The 26,416-nt window shown below is 36.0% G+C and overlaps 1 protein-coding gene across 11 annotated transcripts in view; it reads right to left on the bottom strand.

Annotated features, from left to right (window-relative positions):
• Positions 1-5,125: 5,125 nt before the first annotated feature.
• Positions 5,126-26,416, bottom strand: part of trc (Serine/threonine-protein kinase tricornered) — a 37,189-nt gene continuing 15,898 nt past the window's right edge. For 3 of the 11 annotated variants that reach the window (XM_086910761.1, XM_086910757.1, XM_086910756.1), the window contains 9 exons: positions 9,416-9,492; positions 8,906-9,139; positions 8,618-8,825; positions 8,255-8,372; positions 8,039-8,178; positions 7,721-7,921; positions 7,488-7,640; positions 7,224-7,388; positions 5,126-7,096 (listed from right to left, as the gene is read on the bottom strand). In XM_086910761.1, coding sequence (XP_086766887.1) covers positions 6,981-7,096; positions 7,224-7,388; positions 7,488-7,640; positions 7,721-7,921; positions 8,039-8,178; positions 8,255-8,372; positions 8,618-8,825; positions 8,906-9,139; positions 9,416-9,492 — 1,412 coding nt within the window. In that variant the 3' untranslated portion in view covers positions 5,126-6,980. Of the gene's footprint in view, positions 7,097-7,223; positions 7,389-7,487; positions 7,641-7,720; positions 7,922-8,038; positions 8,179-8,254; positions 8,373-8,617; positions 8,826-8,905; positions 9,140-9,415; positions 9,493-12,145; positions 12,584-15,983; positions 16,051-16,104; positions 16,582-21,490; positions 21,902-26,416 lie in introns of those variants that run through there. The other 8 variants (XM_086910762.1, XM_086910758.1, XM_003692426.4 and 5 more) reach the window with 6 other exon arrangements.

Raw genomic sequence — 26,416 nt, 5'->3', positions numbered from 1 at the left:
ACGATAATGACTGTTCGATACGTAAGTAACATCGATCGTAACGCGTCGTACGATGAAATCGAAAAATCGAGTTCCAATTCGTTCGCGACGCCTCGAATTCTACGATTAAAAATGGCTAAACCGAGAATATATACTGGTAAGAACATTCATCGATCAAAGGTTATGCGGCTTGTCAAACCGACTTCCGTGTCCGTGTTCCGTTTCTTGATGGAGTGTAATGCGCGTTCGTTGTGTTTCAATTGGTAGCCGCGGCCCACACGCGACTCGCGATTCGTTCGATCGAGCTTACCTCGCCCCTGTAGCGGTGAGGACGCGTGAACGCGACGAACGAGGCCGTTTTTAACGAGCTCGCGCGCCTACCCCGTGCACGCGGTCCCGCGTAAACGAGAGGCGGAGCAACTGCTTCCAAGAGGTCAGAGGCCACTACCAATCGCAATCTCCCGATAACCACTCTTCTCACTGGCTCCTCTCCTCGGATCAACGCTGAAGCGCCACTTTTTTCCTTTCTATTTACACGTACCGAGGATGCGTGGACGCATACGCGCCGCCTTCTCCTTTCCTCCCTTCCCACCTATCCGCGTCACTTTTTCCTAGGTTACGCTGTTTTTTCGTCAATTATCGTAATCCGTAATAAGGCTGAAAATCTAACCGGATCTCAACTCGGAGGACTATTCGTCACAGGAATCGATCTCATCGCGGTTCTCTCTTCGACGACCTCGACCGTTGCGATAAACGACGTGTCGCGGCATTCGTATAATCGTTCGATTTGTACACGTCGTTCCTTTGCTCGTGACAATTTTCGTCGAGGCGATGTTAAAAGATTTGCACATGTCTTCGTTTCTCTTTCGATTTCCTATCGACTACGTTTTACACAGAAAGAATCATTTTTTTTTCACTCGCGTTGCATGCTATTTATGTATATATGTGTGTGCTTTTAACTAATCGTTTCTTTCCACTACATGATTACTTAAACTACGTAACAATAGAACTATTGAACTACGGAATCACGTATCTTCGTTTCATTGTTTTATCTTTTTTAGTTGATTTTTCTTCTTTCACAAATGATTCATAGGTAAGTACGATCCATCCAAATAAAACTAAAAATTTTACTCGTCTTGTTATTCTTTTCGACTGAACATATGTGGAATCAAAACGAAAAACATCGCGGTATTTCGTGAAACTTTTCTCCGATTATCCTATTAGCGCCATCGTCCGATCAATTTTTGAATCTCTTACGTCGTAGTTAAAACCAATAATATCGTACCTATACTATCGATATCATTCTGTGAGTTTCGATTTGATTCGGTCAAGGAGAATCGATACTATTTTGATATTTGTCGAAAATATCGATACATGAGTTCGATTTTGAAAAAGATATGACAATAGATGTTAAAATATGATGTTGGAATCATGAACATGTTTGATTCCAAAGTACACATATCAAAAAATTACGTAAATAAGTAGATATTTGTATATGACACATATTTACTGTAATGATTTGTTGTTGACAAATGGAAAATATTGTTGTTTTTTTATAGAATTTCTGATAGAATTTTATAAGTGACCTTTCAAATTCTGAGTTGACAACTCGGTATCTTAATGTGATATTTTTACAAAATACATATGATCGTAATTATGTTCGATAAAGATAAAACTTCTAAATACATATAGGTTAAAACACCGTAGTATAAAATACTCTTCGAATATTCATTAGATAAAAAAAATTTTAGTAATTTGTAAAGTTAATATAATATATCAAATTGTACAAAAATTTATAAACATTTCTTTTTGAAGATAAATAATTAATCGTTTGAACCAAAAGATTAACAAATTCGAATTAAATATTTTTTATTATTTTGTAGGTATAGACCACTTACATATACGTATAAGCCATTATTTCTTCCATTTACAACATTTATTTATTCAATTTCTAAATATCATTTTTATTCCTGATTCTATGATATTTCTTTTTTTTTTTTTTTTTTTTTCTCCTCTTAGAAAGTTAATAAAAGACAGCATCTTTATCGACATTATCGACGGATAGTCAGTTAATTAGTTGAGCATCATAATCGTGAGCGCTTTCGTCTTGTTCTTTTTCTTCCTGTATTCACATAGTTGAAAATAAATCGTTGTAAAAAGAACATATGTGTTGAATTATTGCGTTACGAACATCCTTTTTCCTTAATTCTTTTTCTTTTGTTTAACAAATGTTATCAAATTCAGTGTATATAGTAACAAATCAACAATTAGAATCAGTTAATCGGTGATATAGTTGAATCGATCTTCAAATGTGATTTATAAAATGAAAAAAGTAATGGCGAATTATAACGATCTCGAAAATATCAAATACCGTATTAAATCGATTTAATAAAATAACTAATGACTAAAATAAAAAAACAATTTATTAACGACAATATCTATAATTACACTATAATGTATCGCGCGTGGGAAGCAGTATTCCATTTGATATATCGCTTAGCTTTTTTTTCTTTTTCTTCTTTTTTTCATCGGACTATTAAATGGATTAACCATCGTGTAATCGATTGAGAACCAGTAAATGGAAATTCCTATTGAGGATAAGATTAAATCGAATAGTGATGATTTTGAAGATCAATGTTCGGTGGTTTCGTGCAAATCCTGACAAAATTGTAAAATCAAACGAAAAAATGACGGGACGAGAGAAGATTAAGATAACGAATTTGGATAAATCATCAACCACATTCAAACTTCTGAAAACAACTATTTTCTATTGGACATTGTATTCTGTTCATCTTTACCTCACATTTCGTAAGATAAATCAATAAATATCAACGCGAACTAACGTTATATGCGTATATATATATATATATTTATATTAAAATTAAACGTGCACGCTGATGAAATGCGTCTGGAAACACTCAACAATGATCAATATTGTTTTTGTTGAGAGTTGTGTTACAAAAGATACGTCCAATGATCAGTTGAACGATCAGCATAAAATGTATATGTACATGTACGATAATCAGTTTGTGCAACACTAGAGACACTATTCGTAATATTTTTGTTTCGAAGAAAAAAAAAAATAATTACACGCAACGACCCAATTACGAATTTAAAACATCTTGTCTCATTTAGCGTTCTTTCGTGTCATTATTATTAAAAACTGTCGTACGTAAATTACAATGACACGAGAGATAATTTAATTAATCGGTCAAAACGTCGTAAAATTATTCTGACGAAATATTATTTCTTTTTTATTCGACATACAATTCGATTTGCACTAGATACTCGAATGCTTTCGAAATATATATTTACAATATACACCGACGACGATTATCGTATAATTTATTAAAGTTTTTTTTTTTTTTTTTGTTTAAATACGTTCACAAAAAATTGATAAAAACTTGTACACGCGTGTATGAATTATTTCGATTAACTTTCAATCGTAGACATTTCTTTCGAGTCGATGTATTTTCGTAATTTTCATTTTCTAAAATTCACGAAATTTATACAATTTCCCAACTTATTCACGGCATTGCATCTCTAATGCATATGTATTCTTATGCTCAGGGCACCAAACACTTGCTGCATCGAAGGCATCTCGTGGCTATTGTTTTATTTTATTTAATTCTCTTTTCAAAATAAATAAATCGTGATTACTTGGTTCGTTTAGTCGGTAGCATTGGACGCCAAAGTATCTCTATCGGTAGTATCAGAATATTTCAACTCGACAGTAATAAGTTGTTAAGGTTAAACTATAACTTTCTCGCGTTCTCTTTTTCTTTCATCCTCTCTTTCTCTCTCTCTCTCTTTCATCCTTTCTCTCTCTCTCTCTCTCTCTCTCTCTCCCCTACTTATTTCCCTCCTATAGTTTTTCCTTTCGCATTTATTGTGTAAATCTTTCTTCACTCTAGCGCCTCTTATCTTTCTTTCACACGTTTCGCGCGCGCAGACACACGGTTATGATGCACCTTGTACATTACACGAGCACACTCACTTCCTGCTTTTTTTTTCTTTTTCTTTTTTTCATTTCTATCGGTGCAAAAAATAGTCTTGCTATTATACTTTTTTTTACTTCGCGTTTTTTGCGTTTAAAAACTGTCGATTAAAATTGTACTTCATAAATCTAAGCACTCTGTATAGTTAAAAGTTAATACATCGAAATCTGTCCATTTCATATGACGCAAAGGTACTCGCGCTTCGAGCATGAGAGTATGGAGTACTAACGTTACTTCTCACACGTACTTACGTCCATTTATATGAATACACTAGTTATACGAAGAAGAATTATAATTACGCGAAATATATTCTCGTTGACAAACGCCAAGGTAAGAATATCCAGGCTCGAAATACATTTCGATCATATCGGTACATGATCCACCTCGAGATAATCGAGTCAATCGGGTATTTCATTCGATTTCACAAAAAGCATATTCCGTGAATATTTACTTCACATCGCGCGAAACGTTACGATGGAACTGAGGCCGTTCAAATAAGTAAAGCAACAACAAAGCGAGTTTATGCTCTCCACACTCGTACGCTAGAAGTGTTCGCGAACAAAGCTGTACGAAGTTAATGCTTTGTAAATATATATATATATAGTGTATACTACGTGCAGCACATCGCGTTGCGTGACGTTGTCGTTAACGAAGACACGCTGGATCGTATTAGGAAGGAGCGGATAACTTTGATACAAGTACTATCAGCCGGAACGCGATACGTCTCGAACGTGCACACATACGTAGGTACTTTTTGTATGTTATCTCCTTACAGTTATCTATTTAGATGTCTTGTAACTTATTTATCATTAGTACTATTACTACCACGGTGCCCTGGCTGTCGGTAAACTACACAACGTATAGCTATATTAGTATAGCTAAATAAATTAAATATATATATATATTTTATATATATATATAGAGCTATATTTTTGAAATAAATCTATATTCATCGACCGAGATTGCGTTATGCACCATTCGTGTGCTTTGTTTTTCCTTCGTGTATAATCGATTTTTCATTAATCCATTCGCTTCTGCAAAGATGTCGAGCGAGATATCGATCTCTCGAATCTCTCCATCGTTCGATCAGGTTCGATAAAAGGGGAGGGGGGGAAAAAAAAAGATAGGTTAATTAATAATTGTCCAAGTTGAAAATAGAAATATTTGATTCAAAATTGAGAGTGGGATGTATTTAATAGAATGGTAGAGAAAAAAAAAATGAAAATATTCGCGGAAGCCGAATAGGAAATTTGGTATTCCCTGTATAATTAATAGATTTCTATTTTAATTAATGTAAAATTACTATAAAAGATATATACATCAACCACTAGATTACATCGATTATCTCTTGATTAACGTTTCCCTCTTTGTTGTTCGATTTAATTCACTATGCTTTACCCAGCGCCGTAAATTTTCTCGTTCTCGCATTTTGTAGTAGTTTCTGAATCGGGCTGCGCATGTACATGTGTTAGGAACCTTAATAAGGCAACGAAGGAGCCCTGAATTTTTACGAATGTAATCGATTCTCGTTTTCACATTCTTTCAAGATGCTTTTAAAGCTATACAAATTTCACAATGCTCAGGCACGAACGAAACCGTTTATAAATAAGTAATTATTTTATAAGAAAGAGACCCGGTACCTTATATGATTCTCCTTCTAACACGCCATTTATTTTCTATACATCGTATTTCTTCTCTTAACCAATTAATTAATTAATTGTAATACATTTTATTTGACAATACATCATATATTGATACAAAAAACTATAAAGCACAAAAATTACGCAAAAGCTTGTGCCACGATACCTACAAGATTGATTATTCCATATTACAGCGTTTTCATAGCGAAAATATTTAATTACATGTAGATAAAAAATTAAAAAATATTTGTCGTATATCGATGTATACCGATATAAGTTTTCGATTATCCATATAATTGTTACAATCAACGTAAAAATTAAACAAAATCTATACGATTAAACATATAATCAATTATTTTTCGATCAATTCATAGATAACACTCAGACAAAAGCTCTCAAAAAATATATATAAATATAAAATATCCTTTTTATACCAACAAATTTTTAAATTTTTTTGAACGAAACGTAAGCACAATCGAACGAGAGTACAACATTCGTAAAGTTCAGTAATCATTAACAGAGAAAACAGTGATTTGTATACAAAACTTTTAAACAATATCATATCACAGTACTAGCTATAAATACAACGTTTAAAAGAGAGCTGGAAACGAGAGCTGAATCACAGTGCTTCGTTAGAGAAAGAAAGAGAGAAGAAAAAAAAAAAACACTGAAAGAAGTCCTACAGAGAAATTTGTACACGATTTGCGAGAATCACGGGACCGAGGCTCCATCTTTGATTTTTATCATTAATATTTTCACTATAAAAAGAAAGAGAAGGACAAAAAGGAGAGGGGAGGGGAAAGAGAAAGGGAGGAAAGAGAGCTTATTATGCTATCGAAGAAGATCGGATGGAAACGAATATTCACGAATAGAACGATAGAACGAAAAACAAACGTATTTTATAGTTGTGACATCACTAAAAACGTTACAGTGCGCATGAAAATATGTCGGTTCTTCCTTATCACATGTGCAACGATTTTCGCACCTGCTTGTCTACAGAATATTTATCATTCCGTTCTTTGTAAAACAACACGACATTTTTTTTCTTTTTTTTCCTTTTATAATCTTTGCCATGTTCGTTTTCTTTGCCCTTTTCTTTTCCTTTTCTTCTTCATTCTTGTTGTTATAACGTATACGTATAACGTGTACACGTCGCGCTCATCTCGTCACGTATATAATATGTACATGTAAAAGCGACTGGCTGCCGATGATTGACTGGACCGTGTTCAGAAGATAAAACGAATCAACCATCCATTCGAGATGTCGTTGATGACAACGGAGGGTACGGATTATGTACCAAGGCCGGAATTCCAGTTGCGTCAGGCTGCTGACTGGTTGAAACCGAGCAAGAAATAGAGTGTTGCTATTTCTTAGTCGGAGTGCCTCGTTGCGTCAATCCTTCGAATCGTTTGAACGTGTAATTAATAAACACCCAGTCCTTGTATATTACTTCCCCGTCTTGAGGCATTGGTGCAGATGCTGCAATCATTGAGAGAGGAAAGAGAAAAAAAAAAAAAAAAGAAAATTACATTTAATCTTAGCTTAACCAAATATTCTATTGTTTTTCTTAACGTTGTCATTTTAAAATAGTATAAATGTCTCGTACACTTACGTATTTCCAGTTTCACGTCTGGAAATTCGTCAAAATTAGAAGTATCGTCGATGGAACGTACTTCGACTGGAATCGCGGCAGGTCTTTCTCTGATATGTTCCCAATCCACGCCACGGAAAAAGGGAGCGAGTTTAAGCTCTTCGATACCTCTTTGCGCACCTAAAGGATATTTCAAAAAAAAAAAAAAAAAAAAAAAAAAGATTATTATCGTGTATAAGAATAAACAAAGATTGTAAAAATGTTATTCAAAATGTTAACCTAATCTCCTATCAGCTTCGCAACAAAATCTGATTATGGTATCCTTGGCTTCCTCGCTAATAGGAACTTCTGGTGGAAAAACCAAAGTCTCCCTCCAATTCATTACTTTCCTGTAAGTTTCTTGGGGATTCTCGCTGCAGAAAGGAGGATATCCTGGAATAAGTAGTAAGAATAAAATTTCTTCCAAAACAGGATACGTGATCCAAGATGCACATCATAGAAAAGAAAGATACCTATGAGCATCTCGTACATAATAACTCCTAAAGACCAGCAATCACAAGCAGGCCCATAACCAGTTTGTAAGAATACTTCCGGAGCTATGTAATCTGGTGTTCCTACTGTGCTGTAAGCCAACGCTCTCCTATTCCTTTTCCAACTCTCTGCTCTCCTTTTGCTATCCATCGCTCCGCCACTTCCGCTTCCACATGACGTCACTGTGACACAAGATTTAACGTATAAATATTTGATCAATCGAGAAATAACGAAGGAAGAAAAGATTAGGGGGTTTCGTTATAAAAGAATGAAAACGAATGGAAAAAAAAAACACTTACTGAAATCTGAAGGTTTCGCTTGACTAAGATCTCTGTAGAAATCGGTTCTATGAGATTTTTTCAAACCCGTGCATAATCCAAAATCAGAAAGCTTTATGTGACCTCGCGCGTCTAATAACAGATTATCCGGTTTGATATCTCTGGAAAGAAAAAAAAAAAAAAAAGAAAGTAGAAACGGTTATTAAAATATCGATTTTCGAATCTTGTATCTCTTACCTATGAATAAATCCTAATTTATGAATAGAATCGATTGCCAACGCAGTCTCAGAAATATAAAATTGTGTACACTCCTCGGAAAGCGTGTCTTTCTTCATCAGCAGTGTCATCATGTCACCTGCAATAAATTATTGTATTACGATTTTATCGAGCCGTGCAAAACGTAATAAATATTTATCGTGTAATTACGTATAATGAAATCAAGTTGTATCATCAAGTATTTATATATACGATAATTCAATTCCGATGTGTATCGAGGAAATTTAAAAACAACAGCAAGACTAGTTTCATAAGACAAGGAAAGATGTATAAAAAGAAAGGAAGAGGATAGATAAACAGAATATGGAAATAAAAATGGCTTACCGCCTGGAAGAAACTCCATGATTAGATACAAGTTTATAGGATCTTGAAAGCTATAATACATTTTTACGACCCATTGGTGATCAGCCTCCACCAACACGTCTCTTTCGGCCCTCACGTGCGCCACCTGCTCCTTCTCCAACATGTCGGCTTTTCGTAAAATTTTCATCGCGTACACGTGGCCGGTGTCCTTCTTTTGCACGAGTCTTACCTTTTTTGACACGCGAGACAGTCAGAGATTAAGATCCGCGTTTATATACTATACTTCTTTATCCTATGAGAAAAATTTACCTCTCCGAAAGCACCTCTGCCGATAACTTTGAGAGGTTCGAAGTCTTCGACGCCGAGCCGAGACCGTTTCAAGCGAAGAAATTCGGTTTCTTTCTGGGCATGTTGCAACCGTTTCTCCTGCTTCTGTTGCTCCGACAGTCCTTCGTCTTTCAACGATTCCTCTAATTTCGCAAGCCTCTGCTTTCGCTCGATATGCTGAGCTATCAAATTGCTGTAGTAATTCTCCAAGGTTACCTAAACTCAAAAACATATAAATCTTGAGGCAGAGAAAACAGTTATCCTATATAGTTGTATATAGCGTGTACTAGGAAATGGATTAAAAAAAGTATCCTTTTTTAAAAATTATGTTTTTTTTTTTTATTAACGATGTATTTCGTTGTTCAAATTTTAATTCGAAACTATTTGAAATTGATTAGATAGAAATAAGAGTGAGATAGAAAAAATGCGGAGAGAAGATGAGAGAGAGAGAGAGAGAGAGAGAGAGAGGAGAGGAAGGGAAGGAGAACTCACCTTGGCCTTTGTAGCCTTGTCCAATGTATGCCCGCTGAAACGGATCGTGCTCTCTGTGGCCGCCATCTCCAACACCCCTGTAATACACGCAAAACGAGGTCACCGAGTGTCGCACTACGATCTCCAGAACCGAGGTCTCGTACTATTATGACAATGACACAAATCCTTCCGCACTCGAGTATCTCGATGTGATTAAAAACACGATCGAAAAACCGGCTCTATCGCCGTGCACAATTATCGGTAAGAGAACGAATTATCTTAATCCTAACTCTCTCCTCCTCGATACTTCGTACTCGTGCTGCACACCTCCTTTTAACTTTGTCTTATAAGAGTAAAAGATACGTGGAAATATTGTATTTAATTTAAAAAGAAAAATTTTAAACAAAACGTCTTAACCGAGAATAATCAAGGAGACAAGCCGCGTACGTACAAATTGAATCAATTCTTAACGAATTTCCTTGCAAAGAAGAGGACACAAAAATACGAGAAAGATGCAGCATGACCGAACGTGTAAAAGTTGACCAACTTTCAGGGATTGATTAGAGCAAATCGCCGAATATCAAGTGTGCGACTCGGTCAAGCTGTGTGTACGTACCTACTTACGGAAAGCATGGAGCCTTTCCTTCAACGCAACAAACGTTTGCTCGAACGAAACGCAGCGAATATCACAATCTATGTTATTCCATGGAACGGAGGATACTTACAGCAAGGATTCGAGAGTAGAGAACGAGCAAACGAGATCAACGCCAACGTTTCTCCCGCGACGTTTGCCCCGTGAATGCGACAACCATAATATTTCTCGATTCAAACACGAGAGAGCGAAGAATCGTGTAAATAATCGCGGTGTATTATTCGATAGATGGAACGGTTCGCCGAATTCGCGTGTGCGTCCGCCACGCTCGTCCTCAAGGTATATTTCGCGATCCGATCCTCGTAGAACTAGGGAGTAGGTACAATGACGTCACGCGCTGATTACATTACGGACTACAAGGCCGTATTAAACTATTCTAGAAGCCGTAGTTTGCGCGTCTATTGCGTTCAGTGTGCAAATAAAGGGTAACGTAAGACACGCGAACTATGTTCTTCGCGGGCTCGTTACGCTTCCCGCTTCGCCGTTGCAATTAATCTAAATTTACAGTTACGTGTCGGTGACCAGACAAATAACACTATCGAACGCCAAGAAACTTCGAATCGCGCGAGTAACTCGTCCTATTGTTCGAACACTTCAAACGTGTCGAATCGAGGAAAGATATATAAGAGTGATTCATTTCGAAATCATACATGTATATGAGTTTGAAATAATTGAAATAAAGTATTGTCACAGAGATGAAAGATAGGAAACAACGGTGCTCTTTCCTACTGTTGATCGTACGGTTTCTCTTCGACACCGATTACGTAAAACATGTTCGTTCGTATCGCGCACGCGGTCAACCTTTCAACGATGGAACACACAATGGTTTATCCGTGCAATGACGCATACCGTTATTATTTTCGTTGTTAGCCTGCCCTCCTCTCTTCTTTCGACCTTGTCCGGTAACAAAAAATTGACGCCAAGTCCGTCGCACAAAGTCCTTCTCATACTCTTTATTTTTTTTTCCTTAAAAATACGACGACCGAGCTTGAAGCTTTTTCTAGAAACTACCAGAGAAGAAATGGACGGGTATTGTCGTGATTAAACTACTTAATTGGAAACAATTAATGGGTAAATCTGTCAAATTGTGCAATATTCTTCCCGCACGGTGATACTTGCAACTGACATTTCGAAAACGTTCGTGTTATATGCTAATTTCTTTGGAAGCTAAAGCAAACTTTCGTAGTCTTTAACGCTAAAGAGCTATAGCATGTCATGAATAAATATACTCGCGTTCAAAAGTCGGAGGAGAAGAGCTATTCTTGAAGAAAAATAACTTATATGTAAATATTTTTTATAGCTATTATATGTATTCGTGAAAATATTACGTATGTACGTTTATAGATAAAAACGAAGAATTTTGACGAAACACAAATTTTATGCACCAGAAATCGAAAAGGAAAATATTCGAGATAAATGATAATAATCGTATGAAATAAGAGCATGGATAGCTCGCGATACAAGAACGTCGTTGAACTTCAGTTAGAAATCGTGTGAAAGTGAAAACGTCGATTGCATCGTGCTACAGTGACCTCCGATACGAACCAACAAGTAGGAAACTAATCGTAAATATACATTCGAATCGAATATACATCCGGATAAATTGGAAAAAGATCTTTATTTCGTGTTATTTTCTTCACTTTTTCCTTATTTTCCTATCAGTCATTGGTTAACTTTCCTTTCACTTGTTCAACTTTTCCTTTTCTTATTTTAAATATCGATGATTATATTTATCGACAGTTACACGATCTGTTTCATTAGACGTTATAAAAACTTGTAAATATAACATGAATTTGTATATTGTATATTGTATATTTAAAACATGACTAGATAAGTGAAACAATGTTTATCAAAGTCTTCAAATATTTACGTATCGAAGTTTTACGATTGAAATCTTCGATATTATACGTACGAAAAAATCACGTCACAAAAAGCGAGAAAATGTATACTCAGCACATGGGGAACTATCAACAAAAATCGCGTGATGCACTGAACAAAATTGACGCGTCAGCGGCAACGCTTATGCGATCGTATCGTTCCATCTATCCTTCAAAAGAAATGTTTTCTAACCAAAAATTTGCATTCGTTTGAACGCTTACTCTTCTTTTAGGTTATGTCCTGTCTAACATCTCGATACATCTATAAACTCGTTCGTTTGTGATCGTTCTGTTTGTGTCATCCATGTCAGGACAAATAAATTACACTGTTTCTAGACCTCTACAAAAATACGTAATACTTTTTAATTTTATCCGAAAGATGCAAGACGCATGCGGAACTTCAAATTTCAACGTATCTTAGAAAGTGAAAAAATACTAGGATAATTTTACTAAAGAGGGCAGCACAGATGCATTAAAGGAACATTGAGAAATTTATCTTTTTACCATTCGATACCAACGAAACAAGATTTAAATTAATAATTCAAATAATAATAATTTTATACATAGTCAAAGTGTCAACGATCTCCCGTATAAGTAAATAAGTAAATTGCTGGTTAAAATATATATATTCTCGAATGCGGTAAAAAATAAATACGTAAAATTTAGTAGAAGTCATTATTGATTTCACATCTTTCTTCGGACAAGCGTCTTAATAAAGAAGGCGTTCACGTATGCTTGTGGACGAGAAGTATATGAACCAGCTAAGGGTGGAGATTACACGTATGCACATATGTAACCCGTACTTGTACGTATCGTGCGTTATACGAGCGTACCAACTATCGAGAGCATGAGTCACCCTATGCGTAGGCGTAGATGGTAATACGCTTATCGGCATGAGCGCTTTTAGAAATTATTTACATTCGGCGACTGTGTAATGAAGGCTTTCTGTATGGCGCGGAGACACGTACGTTACTAAAGTAATTGCGGAAAAACCAATTCCTACGTGATCGACGATTACGAACGTTCCAACCGACGACACATTTTCAAACGCGTCACGTTTTCGCGACGGTGAATGAACGGGTAATGACCACCATAAGAATTCCGCATAGACGTTCTTCGAAATATTTGCAATTCCCGATGGATCATTCCTGTTTTCAAAATGGATATTATCATACTACGAAAAACTATGTCGAATGGTCGACGTGCGCGAATTTATGTACTACTCGATGACGCGTTAAAATCCTCGTTTTCGTCCAGACTTTTCTCCTTTTTCTTTTCAACCTTTCCTTTCTTTGTTTCATTCTCTTTTGAAACACGCTTATCGATCCTTCCAATTTACATATTCCAAACTATTTGACGTATTGTATATACATGTATGTTTGTTAGGTTAGGTTAGGTTCTTTTCTTTGCTGCATGCGCGTTTATAATCCGGTGAATGGTTCTTTACTTTGAAAGACTGAGAAATTTTCGCAACCAATGCCAAAGTTGCCACGGATCTAAAAACCAGCATCTAAATTTATCTCGAGGATACACGCGGTGAGTGCAACCATCGATCGATATCTCGCCACAAAATTCAAGAATGGCTTCTTGAACAGTGAGAAAAACCAATTTATCCGGACGAATTGATAAATGTATAAATACGATATATAAATGCATTTTGATAGGGAAAATTTTATAGCGAAAATTTTAAAGCGAAGGCGTGTTCAAAAAAGGTATACGTTTTCATTAGATACTTTTATTCGGCCATGATATCTCACGGTCAAGTACGGCTTACGACGAATCGATATGAAAGTACACTTTTTCATGAAGTACACTTACTTTCTGAAATGTACAGTTGTCTCTTATCGAAATACGCGTCACATACGATATATATATATATATATATATAAATTATTCCGAAATAAAAGTAAAAAAAAAGATGTAGAATCGCGAAAAGGAATAACTTTCTAACTGTTAACAATTATTCTTAAAATTACCGGGAAAAATTGAATGAATAATTGAAAAAAATGTAGAGAACAATAAATTTCCGTCAATTAACACTTGGATGGCGCGTGTTCGCAAATAATCGCGGTGATTAATTTTTTATGGTCCGTGTATTGATTTTCTCCGAGTATAGCTAAAGGAGAATCCATCGCGTGGTATAGCGGAATTAAACAAACGGTACATTCACCTACAAAGCCGGACGAGCATACGATTTTCTGAAGAAGGGGTCCGTACCCCTTTTTTTCGAATCTTTTTTTTTTTTTTTTTTTTTTGAGCAGATCGATTTGAGAAGCATCGTTTATTTTTGTTTTGAATAAATTAAAAAAAAAAAAAAAATGGCTTCGATCTACTTTACTCGGACACGGCTTGTTCAATTGGAATCGAGAGGTGAACGGAATAGAACAATTTCTTTGTTTTCAAAACATTTAAAATTTTTTTCAAATTACATATTAATAAATATATAATTATTATGTGATTATGCGAAGAAAAATTATTTTCGATCGTTCAATAATTTCTCGAAATGCATAATTAGGTTATCTAATACGTGTAGTTTGCATTATTGTACACGATCGATTTCAATCTGTTTCAATTCGGGATATTTTCTTACTTTATTTTCGTCTTTTCCAATATTTTCTAATTTTTTTACGTCACGTGAAAATCAATGAACACGTGAACGATCATTGGTATTTGTAAATACCGTGCAATCGATCGGGATCCGGTCACTTTATTCAGGTCAAAACGTTCGTATGTCGGCTCAGTATGTCGGTAAAGGCGTACCCCGGGGAAAGAATTTTCCTTCGAGCGAACTATGAAATCGTTGTTACAATTTTTGGACAGTCATTGTCTTCTCTGATCGAAATAACGCGTCTCTCGTAATCATTCGAGAAACGATACTTTAAAAAGAATTCTTTAAAGAATCTTAAAAAGAGAATCTTATATATATATATATTCAGAAAATCTCACAAACAAATTTTTTTTTCTTTTTAAATTTCTAATATTTTGTTCTCTATTGGTCGAATATTAAGAGATTAAAAGGTGTTATATTAACGTATAATTTCGAAGAAAAAGAAAAAAAAAAAAAATGAAATAATATCGAGGAGTTTAACGTTATTAGATTTTCATGCGTCGTAGAGCATAAATTATTACTCATAGAATAACGAGTCGTGGAAATGGTGAAAAGATTAGAACAATAATATAGTTGTAGAGCATTTACATAGGTAGATCTATGTCACGCCGGATACCCAAGTCTCTGAGTCATTCGCTCCCGTTCGCTCGCTCGAGAGTTCGTTGCTCATCGTGTTTCGTATCGTGCCCCGGTCCCGTGCTCTTTCACCTACTAACGGTTGCTTTACCGTTCTTCCACTCTTGCCAAACGCACCATCATTTCACATCCAGCCACGCTGCTCGTCGCACATGGAAAACATAATCGATCTTTTTCTCTTTCCTGCCGCGAAAGTTATAACGAATGCTCGAAATAAAAATGGATCGAGAAATAAAAATCATCGGGAAGAAACGCAGCTTCCATTGAATCTCCGTGAATATTTGTTTATAATTTCAAGTTCGGCGTTTATTCGGGTATTTCACGTCGTAACGGTGAACGCGTTTTACGAGGACACGTTGCTATTTTGGATACGCACGGTATTAGTCGATGCGCAATAAAAGCGTCACTTTGTACTTACACGTAAAATAAATCGTCGTTCCAAACATTAATTCAAGTGCCACACGTTCAAGAGTGGTTATCGTTTCGAATTCGAATGCTCGCGAAAAAGATAAGGGAAAAAGATAAAAATAAAAGGGATAAAAGTTTATGTATATCGCGTGTACATAATAAATAGTAATAATAGCAATTAATAATAAGCCATAATACCAAACGATCTCATCTCATTTGAAATATCTCGAGAACGCTTAAAATATTTTGCTTGCCGATAATTATGCAATATGCTTTTATTCAATTTTCCCCGTTTCGCAGAAAGTTTCCTCAAAGAGCCGTCACCTTCGCGAGACGAGTTGTCCATAGAAAGTTCTTGGCACGTTCGTAAGAATGTCAGTCGCGATTCGTCGATTACTTACGACTTACCGTAAGGAAAAAGTGTTTCCACGTGTTACGTAAAGTAAAACGTTTAACGTGTATCGCGACGCGAAGGAAACTGCATGAACGTGACAGCTACGAAACAAGTTGAAACAAAGTGCATATATACCTTTCTCGTTATCGTTTTCGAAGCGATTTTGCGCGACTGCGCATCATTCGAATATGGTGTCGGACAGCTAGGGACATCGTGCGGTCGAAATAGTAGCCAATTTTAGCGGGTTTGGTCTTAAACTCTGGTAGAGCACGCAGACGTTCGAACGGGTGCGAAAAGGCATCGGGCAAAAAAGAACTGCCACCACTCGTCTCCGGCTCCTCGGGGATCGATGAAACGACAAACCACCAAATAACGGCTATTCACTTGCGGCCATACCACGCGATTTTCTTGCCGTTCGAGCTTCTCTCCCGAGGAACGCGACAGAGAGGAGAGTGCAACGGTTCGTACCGTGCGAAACAAACGCAACGAGACGCGTCACACGAGTGCCAGCCGGCGACTCCCGATCTCTTTCTCTCATCTCCTCTCTCTGTGTGTTTGCTGCGCGGCGAGATCCTATACAGACCGGGAGGAAGCTCGTCCAGAAACACTAGCGCACAGGTCGAGATCGACAGGCGGAGGGGAGGGGGAGGAGGAAGGAGGTGGGAAGAGGAGGGGGATAGGGGGATGGGAGTAGGAGAAGACCGAAAGTGCGCGCGACTATCGAGACCACACTACGACCACGGCTACGACCACGCGGGCAACGACGATGCCGCGACGTAGGGTTTGTCACCTGATTGCGGCCGCCCGCCTGCGCTTCTGCCGTTTCGTTTTTCCCCCCCTCCAACCCTCTCTCATATGCTCATTCTTTATTTCTGCCCCTATATATATATATATATATAAAACGTCTCCCCAAGCGTTCGTTGCTCAATCTTTTCGATTCAATCTCATGGTTAACGGCGCCGATATGCCTCTAACATGTTTATCGCCTTCTGCTATACAGGAATTCTAATCTGCAAGTTTTCGGTCACGTGACATTTTCCGCAAGAAAAACGCGCGAATCGGTTTTTCTTACCGATCTATGAATAATAAATATTCCAGCGAACGATTAAATATTCTTTTATTTATTTTTTTTTTTTTTTGCTATCGTAGTTCAACTCGTAGATCAATCATTAATTTTTCAATATCCAGAAAAGATCGATAGATATTAAATTATCATTTTGAAAAGCTACACAACCTGTTCGAAATTAATTTCCAAAAATGTACGGAAGATAAATCTAGAAAAACGATTTCGTCTTTCTTTTTTACTGTATATATTTCTACTTGTTATTAATTCGAATCCTTTCACGCGTTTATAGAAAATAGATTAAAACAACCGTTCTCGCACAATCGTCGCTTGAAAAGCCACTCACAAAGAGTGACTTTTTCTCAAGAGTTTTTCGAACTTGTCGATTCTTTCGATTTATATATCAGCTTCGAATCTTTACACCCTGCCAAGTTTGTTAATTGCAAACCAGCGAGAATATTCAGGGACGATAAGAAAATAAACGAATAACGCGAGATGAAGAAAAATGCGGTAGAAAGACGGCGCGGTTCGACGCGATGCGGCGCTCACGTTGCCCTCTATATCTACATCGTTCACCTCTTCACGTGGGAATATTGATTTCGCCGCGTCAGCTGCTCGCTCGGTTGCTTGACTTTGCTTGGCTATTCGTCCACCGTTTGTCCTCCGTTGTTCCCTCTCTCCCCACTCCTCCTGCTAGTTTCATTCGCGCACTTGCTCCACCGCTTTTAAACATTAATTTGCATAGCTAGCTCTATCACGTGTTTCCCACCTTGCAAACTTCGTATATTATCAATTTTTCACGAGCGAGCGTATCTCAACCAATTATCAGCCATTATGGAAATCGAAAACGTTCACTTTTGTTTATTCTTCGTACGAAGCGATTTAGAGATTTAAATTTTAGCAAAAATTTTCAATTCGTCTTTTCAATTCAGATTTTAAAGATTTTCCAAAAAAAAAAAGAAAGAAAAAATTAACACATGCATTAACACATGTGTCGAGACTCCGTCGAGGTCGAGCATGAATCACGTTCTGCGATCGATTCTACAAATTCTACGTATCTAGAAAGAGAACGTTGAAACGTTGAAAAAGAAATTATTATAACGATCTAAATCGTTATTAATGTCGTAATTAACGTTACGTTGTTTCCATATTAATTACAATGTGGATTTCTTTTATATATATATATATATATCAATTCGAACAAAGAAAGAAAGAAAAATAAAATTTATCTACAATTTCATATCTCCAGTTTCGTAAAAGTAACAAGATCGCATCGAACACGATGATCACAACTTTCAATCGCGATATTCAAACCGAAACGCGAATTGAATCCGCCAGAAAAAATGCTTAATTATCGTTTTTTTTTTTTAACTTTCGTCGATGGATTTCATCGGCGAATATTATGAAGACAATAACGCAGAGGTTGTGCATTCCTTCAACGATTTCTCTTACCGTGTAATCGGAGAGCGATATCGGTAGATTTTCTAAACTCTGTGATTTACCGTCCATTTTTTTCCCCCAGAGAGTTTACACGAATGCTACGCGATACTAACCTGAAACAAGCAAAAAAGGGAAAAAAAATCATACACAATGATAATTTGATTGATTGATCGATCATAAGCGATCGCGTATTATGTTGCATTATATACATCGGATTTATTTATCGTTTATTCTTGTTTTGATACGAGGGAAAAAAATGATACGAAAAAGCAAGAGTAAAAGGTGAATAAAAAGTGAAAGAAACATTATTGATTTTTCAAATATCTGATCTGTGCTAACAGCGAGGGGAGAAGAGACTCTCATCGCTACACCACCAGTCTTGCCCTATATTTGCTAGTAAAAGCTTTAAACAAATATGGAAAGAGATACGTCGAAATTGATATATTTCGTTACACCGCGATCCCAATATTGTTCATCGATAAAAAAAAAAAAATAATCTTGCCATCCATCTTAAATATCGTTAAAAAAAAAATACATTGACGCAGTGGTTCCCAATACCCGTGTAGAGAGAGAGAGAGAGAGAGAGAGAGAGAGAGAGAGAGAGAGAGAGAGAGAGAGAGAGAGAGAATTGAAAAACTCGGCGTGTTTCGAAGAATTAAAAAAAACTTCACGGAGCTTCGTTTCCGCTTATCAATGCAAAGCACTTCTCGCATCATAAAATTCCTTTCTTCTCTATTCCGTATCTGTGTTGCCACGGTAACAGCCTAGATTCGAGAGGTTGAGAGATGCGGACCTATGGAGAAGACAAAGGGCAATACGCTCGCGAGCGCGCGCGCGCTTACCGGTTATCTATATATATATATATATATATATATATATATATTTACGCATTTATATGCACTCATACTCGTGAGATCTTCGTTGAGAAGAACGGAGGGAGAGAGATAGAGAGAGAGAGAAAGAGAGACCATTGTCGTTTGATTTTGTTCCTTTGTTAAGGATTTCCGGTACCGTAGGCTTACGACGGACGTAAACAACAATTCATTGAAATGTACAGATGTATACCCGCTTTGTACGTAAACGCGCGCGTGTGTGTGCACAGTTAACGCGAATCCCGATTTAACAAAGTCGACGAACACTTGACCAATTTCCTTCCCTTGAAAATATCTTGACGCGCGATATTCTTTTTCAATTTGCGCTCGGCTAATAATTTCCGCGTTCTTCTATCTATATATCTATCTATTGAAACACAGAGTGTTGTGAACGAACGAAAAAACGGGTCACGATTTTCCTCCTATCTGGAAAGAGAGATTAGGATTAAACGAGGGAGATTCGTATCTAACAGTTTGTTAATATTTCACAAAGTGTTGTTATTGCTTCACCGTTATATCGTTACATTTCGATTAATTTCAACACCGAAAATCTAAAGCACGAAGTGAATCTAAAGTTTTGTGTTCAAATATGAAAAGAAAAAGAAGAAAAAAAAAAAAAGAAAATATATAATTTTCGGTTATTAATTAACGTTTCGATCGATGTGTATATAGCGATACAAGTAAACAAGAGTACCGTAACTGCGTCGTTGCGGACACAAGGCAGTGGGTCCCTTGCCATGGCTTATCTTAATTGGAAGTCATTTTCTCCGACAAGCATTCGAACATTCGGACACGAAGGAGCTTACAGAAATTGTCGAAAGAATAGTGAAAGCGAAACTTTTGCTTTGGAGAAACGACTATAATAGATTTCGAAAGAAGATTTCACTTTTGATTATATATTATGAATAAAATTAAACAAAATGAAACGAAACTATTAGTATTCTTTTTTCTTTTTTTTCCAAACAGCTCAACAATAATATTCGAAAGTTTTCGGAATTTTACTACCTACTTGATCGAATTCCTCTTAAATTTTAAATGTGTATTAAAATGTCGCAATTTGTCCGTACAATATCGACACTTTCCTATAATTCTCGAAATATACGTGTATCTCTAAAATTTTGTCTCGATATCATTGCAAGAATTTCGTACACGACCCGACCTTGCCCCGAATTTCATTCCTCCTGAAAACTGTTCGAGAATTCGATTCTCCTTCTCCCGTCCAATAGCAAGCCAATGTTTTTCATACTGCGTAACCCGTTTTGGAGGACAATAAAATTGATATAGTAGCTATAGTTAGTAATCGTTATTTCCATATATTACCATATAATAATAATAATATCGTATCTGAATTTAATTCGTGGTAACACGATACGAAAAAGCTCGTGTTAACAAGATCGAACGAATGACAAGCACTACTCGAACTAAATTTCCACAATAATTTTAAATCGTTCACGTGATGCGTGACACACAACGTGCAAACCCCTCGAACGCGACAACGTTATTATATACATTTGAATAGATTAGCACACGCGGTGGATAGCTTCAATAGTGGAAAGTGAAAGTACATCCGTCTAGCGGAGCAACGTTTCGTTTCCACTATATATATATATATATATTTTCGTTGCGTTTGAATTTTATTTGAGCCGGTATCGTGAGCAATATAACCGCGTATACACACACACACACACACACGGTTTAATACATAATTATACCGATAGTTTAACGAGGCTTAAACAATTTTACTCGAGTTCGTATCGTTAAAAGCCGATTATTTAAAAGCCGATTAAATTAAACAGATAAGGAGAAAAATGTTATCGTCTAATTACGGAGGAAGGCATTAAATGCGAAAAAAAAAAAAAAAAAAAATTCAAAAATTCTTTTCCAAGTATTTCTAACAACAATTAAGCGACCTCTGGATATTTCTTTAAAAAAAAAATTAGTCCAAAACTATAAGATAGCCGAGACAATATACAGGTAGCCCAGTAAGTCTCTAATGGCGGATGGAATACCGTTAATGCTCTATGCACTTTTAAATCTCGATAATACCGTTACCCCATAAATTTTCAATGTCCCCGGATTTTCAACCCGCTTTATCCAACCGTTTACGACGCGTCCTTTGGGACAACAATTATTCGTCGAAACTGACCCGAGAGATAAGACTTGGCACAGGTAATGTAGCTGCACATCTGCCCTATCTTCGTCCACACGGTCTTCAACAGTCTTTCCGAGTCGTACATTGATAATTGCCGGCAAATTGACGTCCGCTTCCTTCCTCTCGAACCTTTTTCGTTTCACTTTGTTCGATTCGCCTGACTGTTCAAACGCGCTCTTTTGTTCTTTTCGTCCACTTTTCTTCTTCTTCTTCTTCTTCTTCTTCCCACCACTCGGTTACGTAAGTTACGTTTTCATGCAACGTTTATCGATGAAAGTGCACGTTTCCATAATAATGCGAACACTATCGAATTTATGGAAGGTTGGTTGTCGCACGTTGTTCCTCATCACTCTTCATTCTTTTTTTCTCGTTCATTTCAACGCGATTAAACTTCCTTTCCTCAATCTGTCGGGGAAAAAGGATAACGAAACGAATGTTTAATTTTTCGACGGGCGAGAGTGTGTTAAAGGGATTCGTCAATCGAGCATCTGACGAAGCGGAACAGCCATGTTCTCGCTTCATCCGATGCAAAAATTAAAAGGTTAGATAGACGATGACAAATTTATGGGGGAAAAAGGAATGCGGATTGGTATGAGGGGATCGATTCGACGAGTTGTTACGGATCGAGAGCATTCGTTCAATCACGATCGATGCAGTAAGTAAATCATTATCCTTGACTCTTTATTAGCTCCTGCTGCCGCATCGGCCTTCGCGCCGCGATTGATTACGTCATCGAGAATACGTACGATCTCGGTTCTTCACGATTAAAAATGTTTATTTTTTATCGTCACTTTCTATTCGCGATACAGGATTATACATAGGATGTGCAATTGTTATTTCTACTCTTTTTTGTTCTATGAAAAAAAAAAAAAAAGGCAAATTAATTTTGTTAAATTTGTATGCGTGTGATAATGGGAAATTGAGATTAAAGTGAATGAACACTTTCCCCGTGGCTTATCTTACGTTCGTATTAAAAATTGTTATGCAAATATAACGACGCAATAAAAAAACTCGAGACCACTATTTCCGTATTCGTCAAGGTTCCGCTATTCGCGACGTTATTCTGATAAAAGTTGAACCAATGAAAACTTCCTGCCTCGAAGAAAATATCGATAATCGACAGCTAATTGGAATGTTATCGACAGTAAATACGATAATACGTTAAACAAACTTAGTTATTTTTATATTTTTCGCAAAAGATAATGTATTTCTCATATATTTATTTTATATATATTTTATATATTTTATTTATTTAAGAGAAAAATTAAATATCACGTTATTTTAGGGACTTTCACTAAAACACTAGAAGCACTCAGCCATACGACGAATCGCGATTTTCAAAACACAAATCGTTAATCCATAAGTTAGGTTAGGTTTGACGGTAATTAAGATTAAGTTTATTGGGAACAATACACAGTATCACGTTACTCAGCGAACAAACTTGTTTCGAGAGAGGAAAAATTTGAATACAAGATTAATTTAAGACAAAAGGTAAAGAAAATGATCGAGACGAGAGCGAAGGCGAATCGGTGTGAATGCAGCGTGGCGTTCTCGGTACGAAAACAACATGTGTCGTTGACACGACGCAAGCGCGATAGTAAAACAATACGAAGAGACTTGGAAAGAAACTTGGAGAAAGGAAGTATATATATTCGCAGATCTTTGAATTTAACTGAGCCACACAACGATTTTGGAAAGAGGAGAACACAAAACCCACCGAGATCAAACGTTCGAAACACCAAACACTTAAAATATCCGCGCGAATATACGAAACCGGTAAACCGATGACCGTTTAACCGAGTGACTGAACGATCGACTAACCGTTCGATGGTCGGTCGAACGCAATCGAGTTCGAGTGTAGATGACACACGGTACGAAGATAGGGGGAGCTTCGATGCGTGTCCGTCCACGTACACTTGCGCATGTTTCTGAGCATTGGTCGAGAACGTGCGTTCTCACTCCAATTAGACAATTCGTTTCACGTTCGAGAGAGTTCCGAATCGTAAAAGGATTTTACTGCATTTTGCGTTTAATACATCTCATTATCGAGCATCTCTCGCGATTACATTTTATTTTATATTTTATATACATTTAATTCAATATATCGTTATTTAAGTGGCAGAATCAAAGATTACGAACGATATAAATTTTATCGCAATTTTTATCCATTCTACGTACCCGAGTGTGCATCGTGTAAAATTCAAAAATTATATATATATACCTATACATATAAAAGCCAGTGAAATGAACACGATAATCATCGTCCCGGTAACGATGATCTGACGCCATCGACCTAAAACGTGCGCGCGATTAACTGTATCTCGAATCATGACCAAGTATATACATGAATAATTGATATTGAACGAAACAACGAATTTTTTTTTTTTTTATTACGCGAAAATATACCACATAAATTATTCGTAGATTTTTTTTTGTACGAATGTGTGTCCTCTCGTGCCGATATTTTCAAAAGAAAAATATATGTTCTAAATCATTTTAGTCCTCCTCTTCTTCACGAACGATCGAAACACGTGCTCGTTGTAATAATCGTTACGTTGCCGGCACGCATCCTACTTTTATCCGTTACTTGGTTCCGTTTCATCGCATGCGACACAACAAATTTCCATGACCCATTATCCGCTTATCGGTTCGTTCGTGTTACATTTATAATATGATATATTATTCGCACGAATTTAAATGAAAATAAATATTTTTTCCAAGACATTTTCGCGTAACAATGCAAGTGATGATCAATAAAAACTTGGAAGGAACGTCGATTGTCTTCTAATTTTAACGATCGATATGAAATGACATTTCTTCAATTCTACTCGCTCGTTATTTAAATAAAATAAAAAAAAGGGGAGGGGGGGGGGAGGAGAGTATCTTCGTGATCGAAGATATAAATTTTCCATCGAAGATTAAACAACGTGTTTCAAATATTATCGCTAAAATTATCAACGTTTTGAAAATGCAAAAAAAAAAAAAAAAAAAAAAAAAGAAAGAAAGAAAAACAAAATTATTATTCTTCTTTGAAACGATGCAAGACGAGACATGATGAACGATCATTGTTATTTGAGAAAATGGGCAGAGAAAAATAATCGAAAAGATGAATTTATATCCAACGTTTATCGAATGATCCATCCTTTTGATATTCCGTTAAATATTTTTAGTATGCCCGGGCGAATATCTGCGCGTTTTTATGTTTCGAACGACGGGCGAGGATTCATCGAATTCGATTGTTTGAGGATAAAATAAAAAAAGAAAAAAAAAAAAAAGAAAGAAAGAAAATGATGAATTTTTTTTTTTTTTACGCAATATTAAAAAATTGCACGCCAACGCTGAGAAAATTTGAGACGATTAAAAATAATTGCTCTTTGTACAGATCTGAATTATCGATCGATCAAAGAGTAACACAATGACATATACCAATCGAGGCTGTGTTTAGGCGGGAATTCATATCGAGGAATAATCGTTGAAATTATTTACTAAAACAAACATAACACATATACATATATATACTTTGAACTTAGATGGATCACGTTGAACGCTCTTTTAACAAGCCTGAAGAACTTCTGCCAAAGTTATAGCGTCGATCTTTGGCCGTGGTTCCGAATTCTTTGACTTAATTTTAGTAAAATTGTGCGCGCGTGTCAAGGGCATAGTGTTACAAAATGACGATTCGCGATAATCGTCCCTTCGAATGCAATTTTCGAACGATAATCTAATACGAGATCTTCGAGGAAAAAAAAAAAAAAAAAAGAAAAAAGAAAAAATCGTCAGAAATTCGGAATCGAGTTGAAAATCGAATTAAAACTTTAAATTTAACTTATTATACATGAATTAATTATTTCTCGTATAATCACGCTTGTCCAATCCAACAACTATATATATATATATATATATATATAATCGCTTGTTATTTCCGCTGTCCGATTTTAATAATTGTTTATCGGGTGGAACAAATTCCATGGAATAGTTTATAGCGTGTACGCTATTAAGATACAAATGACGAATCAGATAATGAATAAATTATTTCACGAATAACGTTCATCAATCGAAGTTATTTAAGGAACTAGGTTTTTATAATTATGTCGTACAATGGTATAATAAAGTATGCAATTAAATGTTACGTTATTAAGGTATAAGAAAACTGGATAGCAGCGAGGATAGGTGAGAGACCGAGTAAGGCGAAAGGAGCAATGCTAAGCGGTAACGCAATCGATTGCATTTTATCCTGCAAGAAAATTTAAGACTTCTTACGAAATATGTATATATATTGTATGTATGTATATTGAACCGACTTGTTTCCGGGTCGTTAATTCAAAGTGGAAGTAAGAATAAGAAGGGAAAAGAGAATCGAATGGAAAGCTAATAATTCGATGAAAATACTCTTTTTTCGTTTAGTCTATTATCAATAACTGTATATGTGTATATATATATATATTTCTATCGATATTCCTTTACAATCAGTAAACATTTCTCGTTCTAACAACGCTTATTGATCCTGATGGTTAGATAACAATGGGAACAAGTAATTCTCGCGATATAGACGGCAATCGATTACACACGTTGCGTCCGATTAATGGCAAGTAGTATTTTATGCAAATATATTGCGATAGGTAATCTATATAAACAAAAAATTCGAATATATTGTCTATCTTTCTTATGGAAAATTATTTTTATAGTATGTAACGATAGTTATTTCGTGAATTGAATCTCTTTAAGGTAATCTCTTTTAGGTTAGGTTAAGTTTGGAATAGAATTCAACGTAAACAATATCTAGGAAATTATATGAAAATATGTTTCAAAATATATGAAATATATATATATATATTCGTTAATCAATTTTCTTATTATACAAATGTTGACACACGTATCGAATTGCAAATAGAATTTTACATCCTGCAGTATAGTATAAAG

Source organism: Apis florea, unplaced genomic scaffold (genome assembly GCF_048593485.1).
Source record: "Apis florea isolate Af1SG1 unplaced genomic scaffold, ASM4859348v1 contig_3203_pilon, whole genome shotgun sequence".
Lineage (NCBI taxonomy): Eukaryota > Metazoa > Arthropoda > Insecta > Hymenoptera > Apidae > Apis > Apis florea.
Note: the sequence above shows the minus strand (reverse complement) of the source record. Positions and strands in the feature narration are given on the sequence as shown.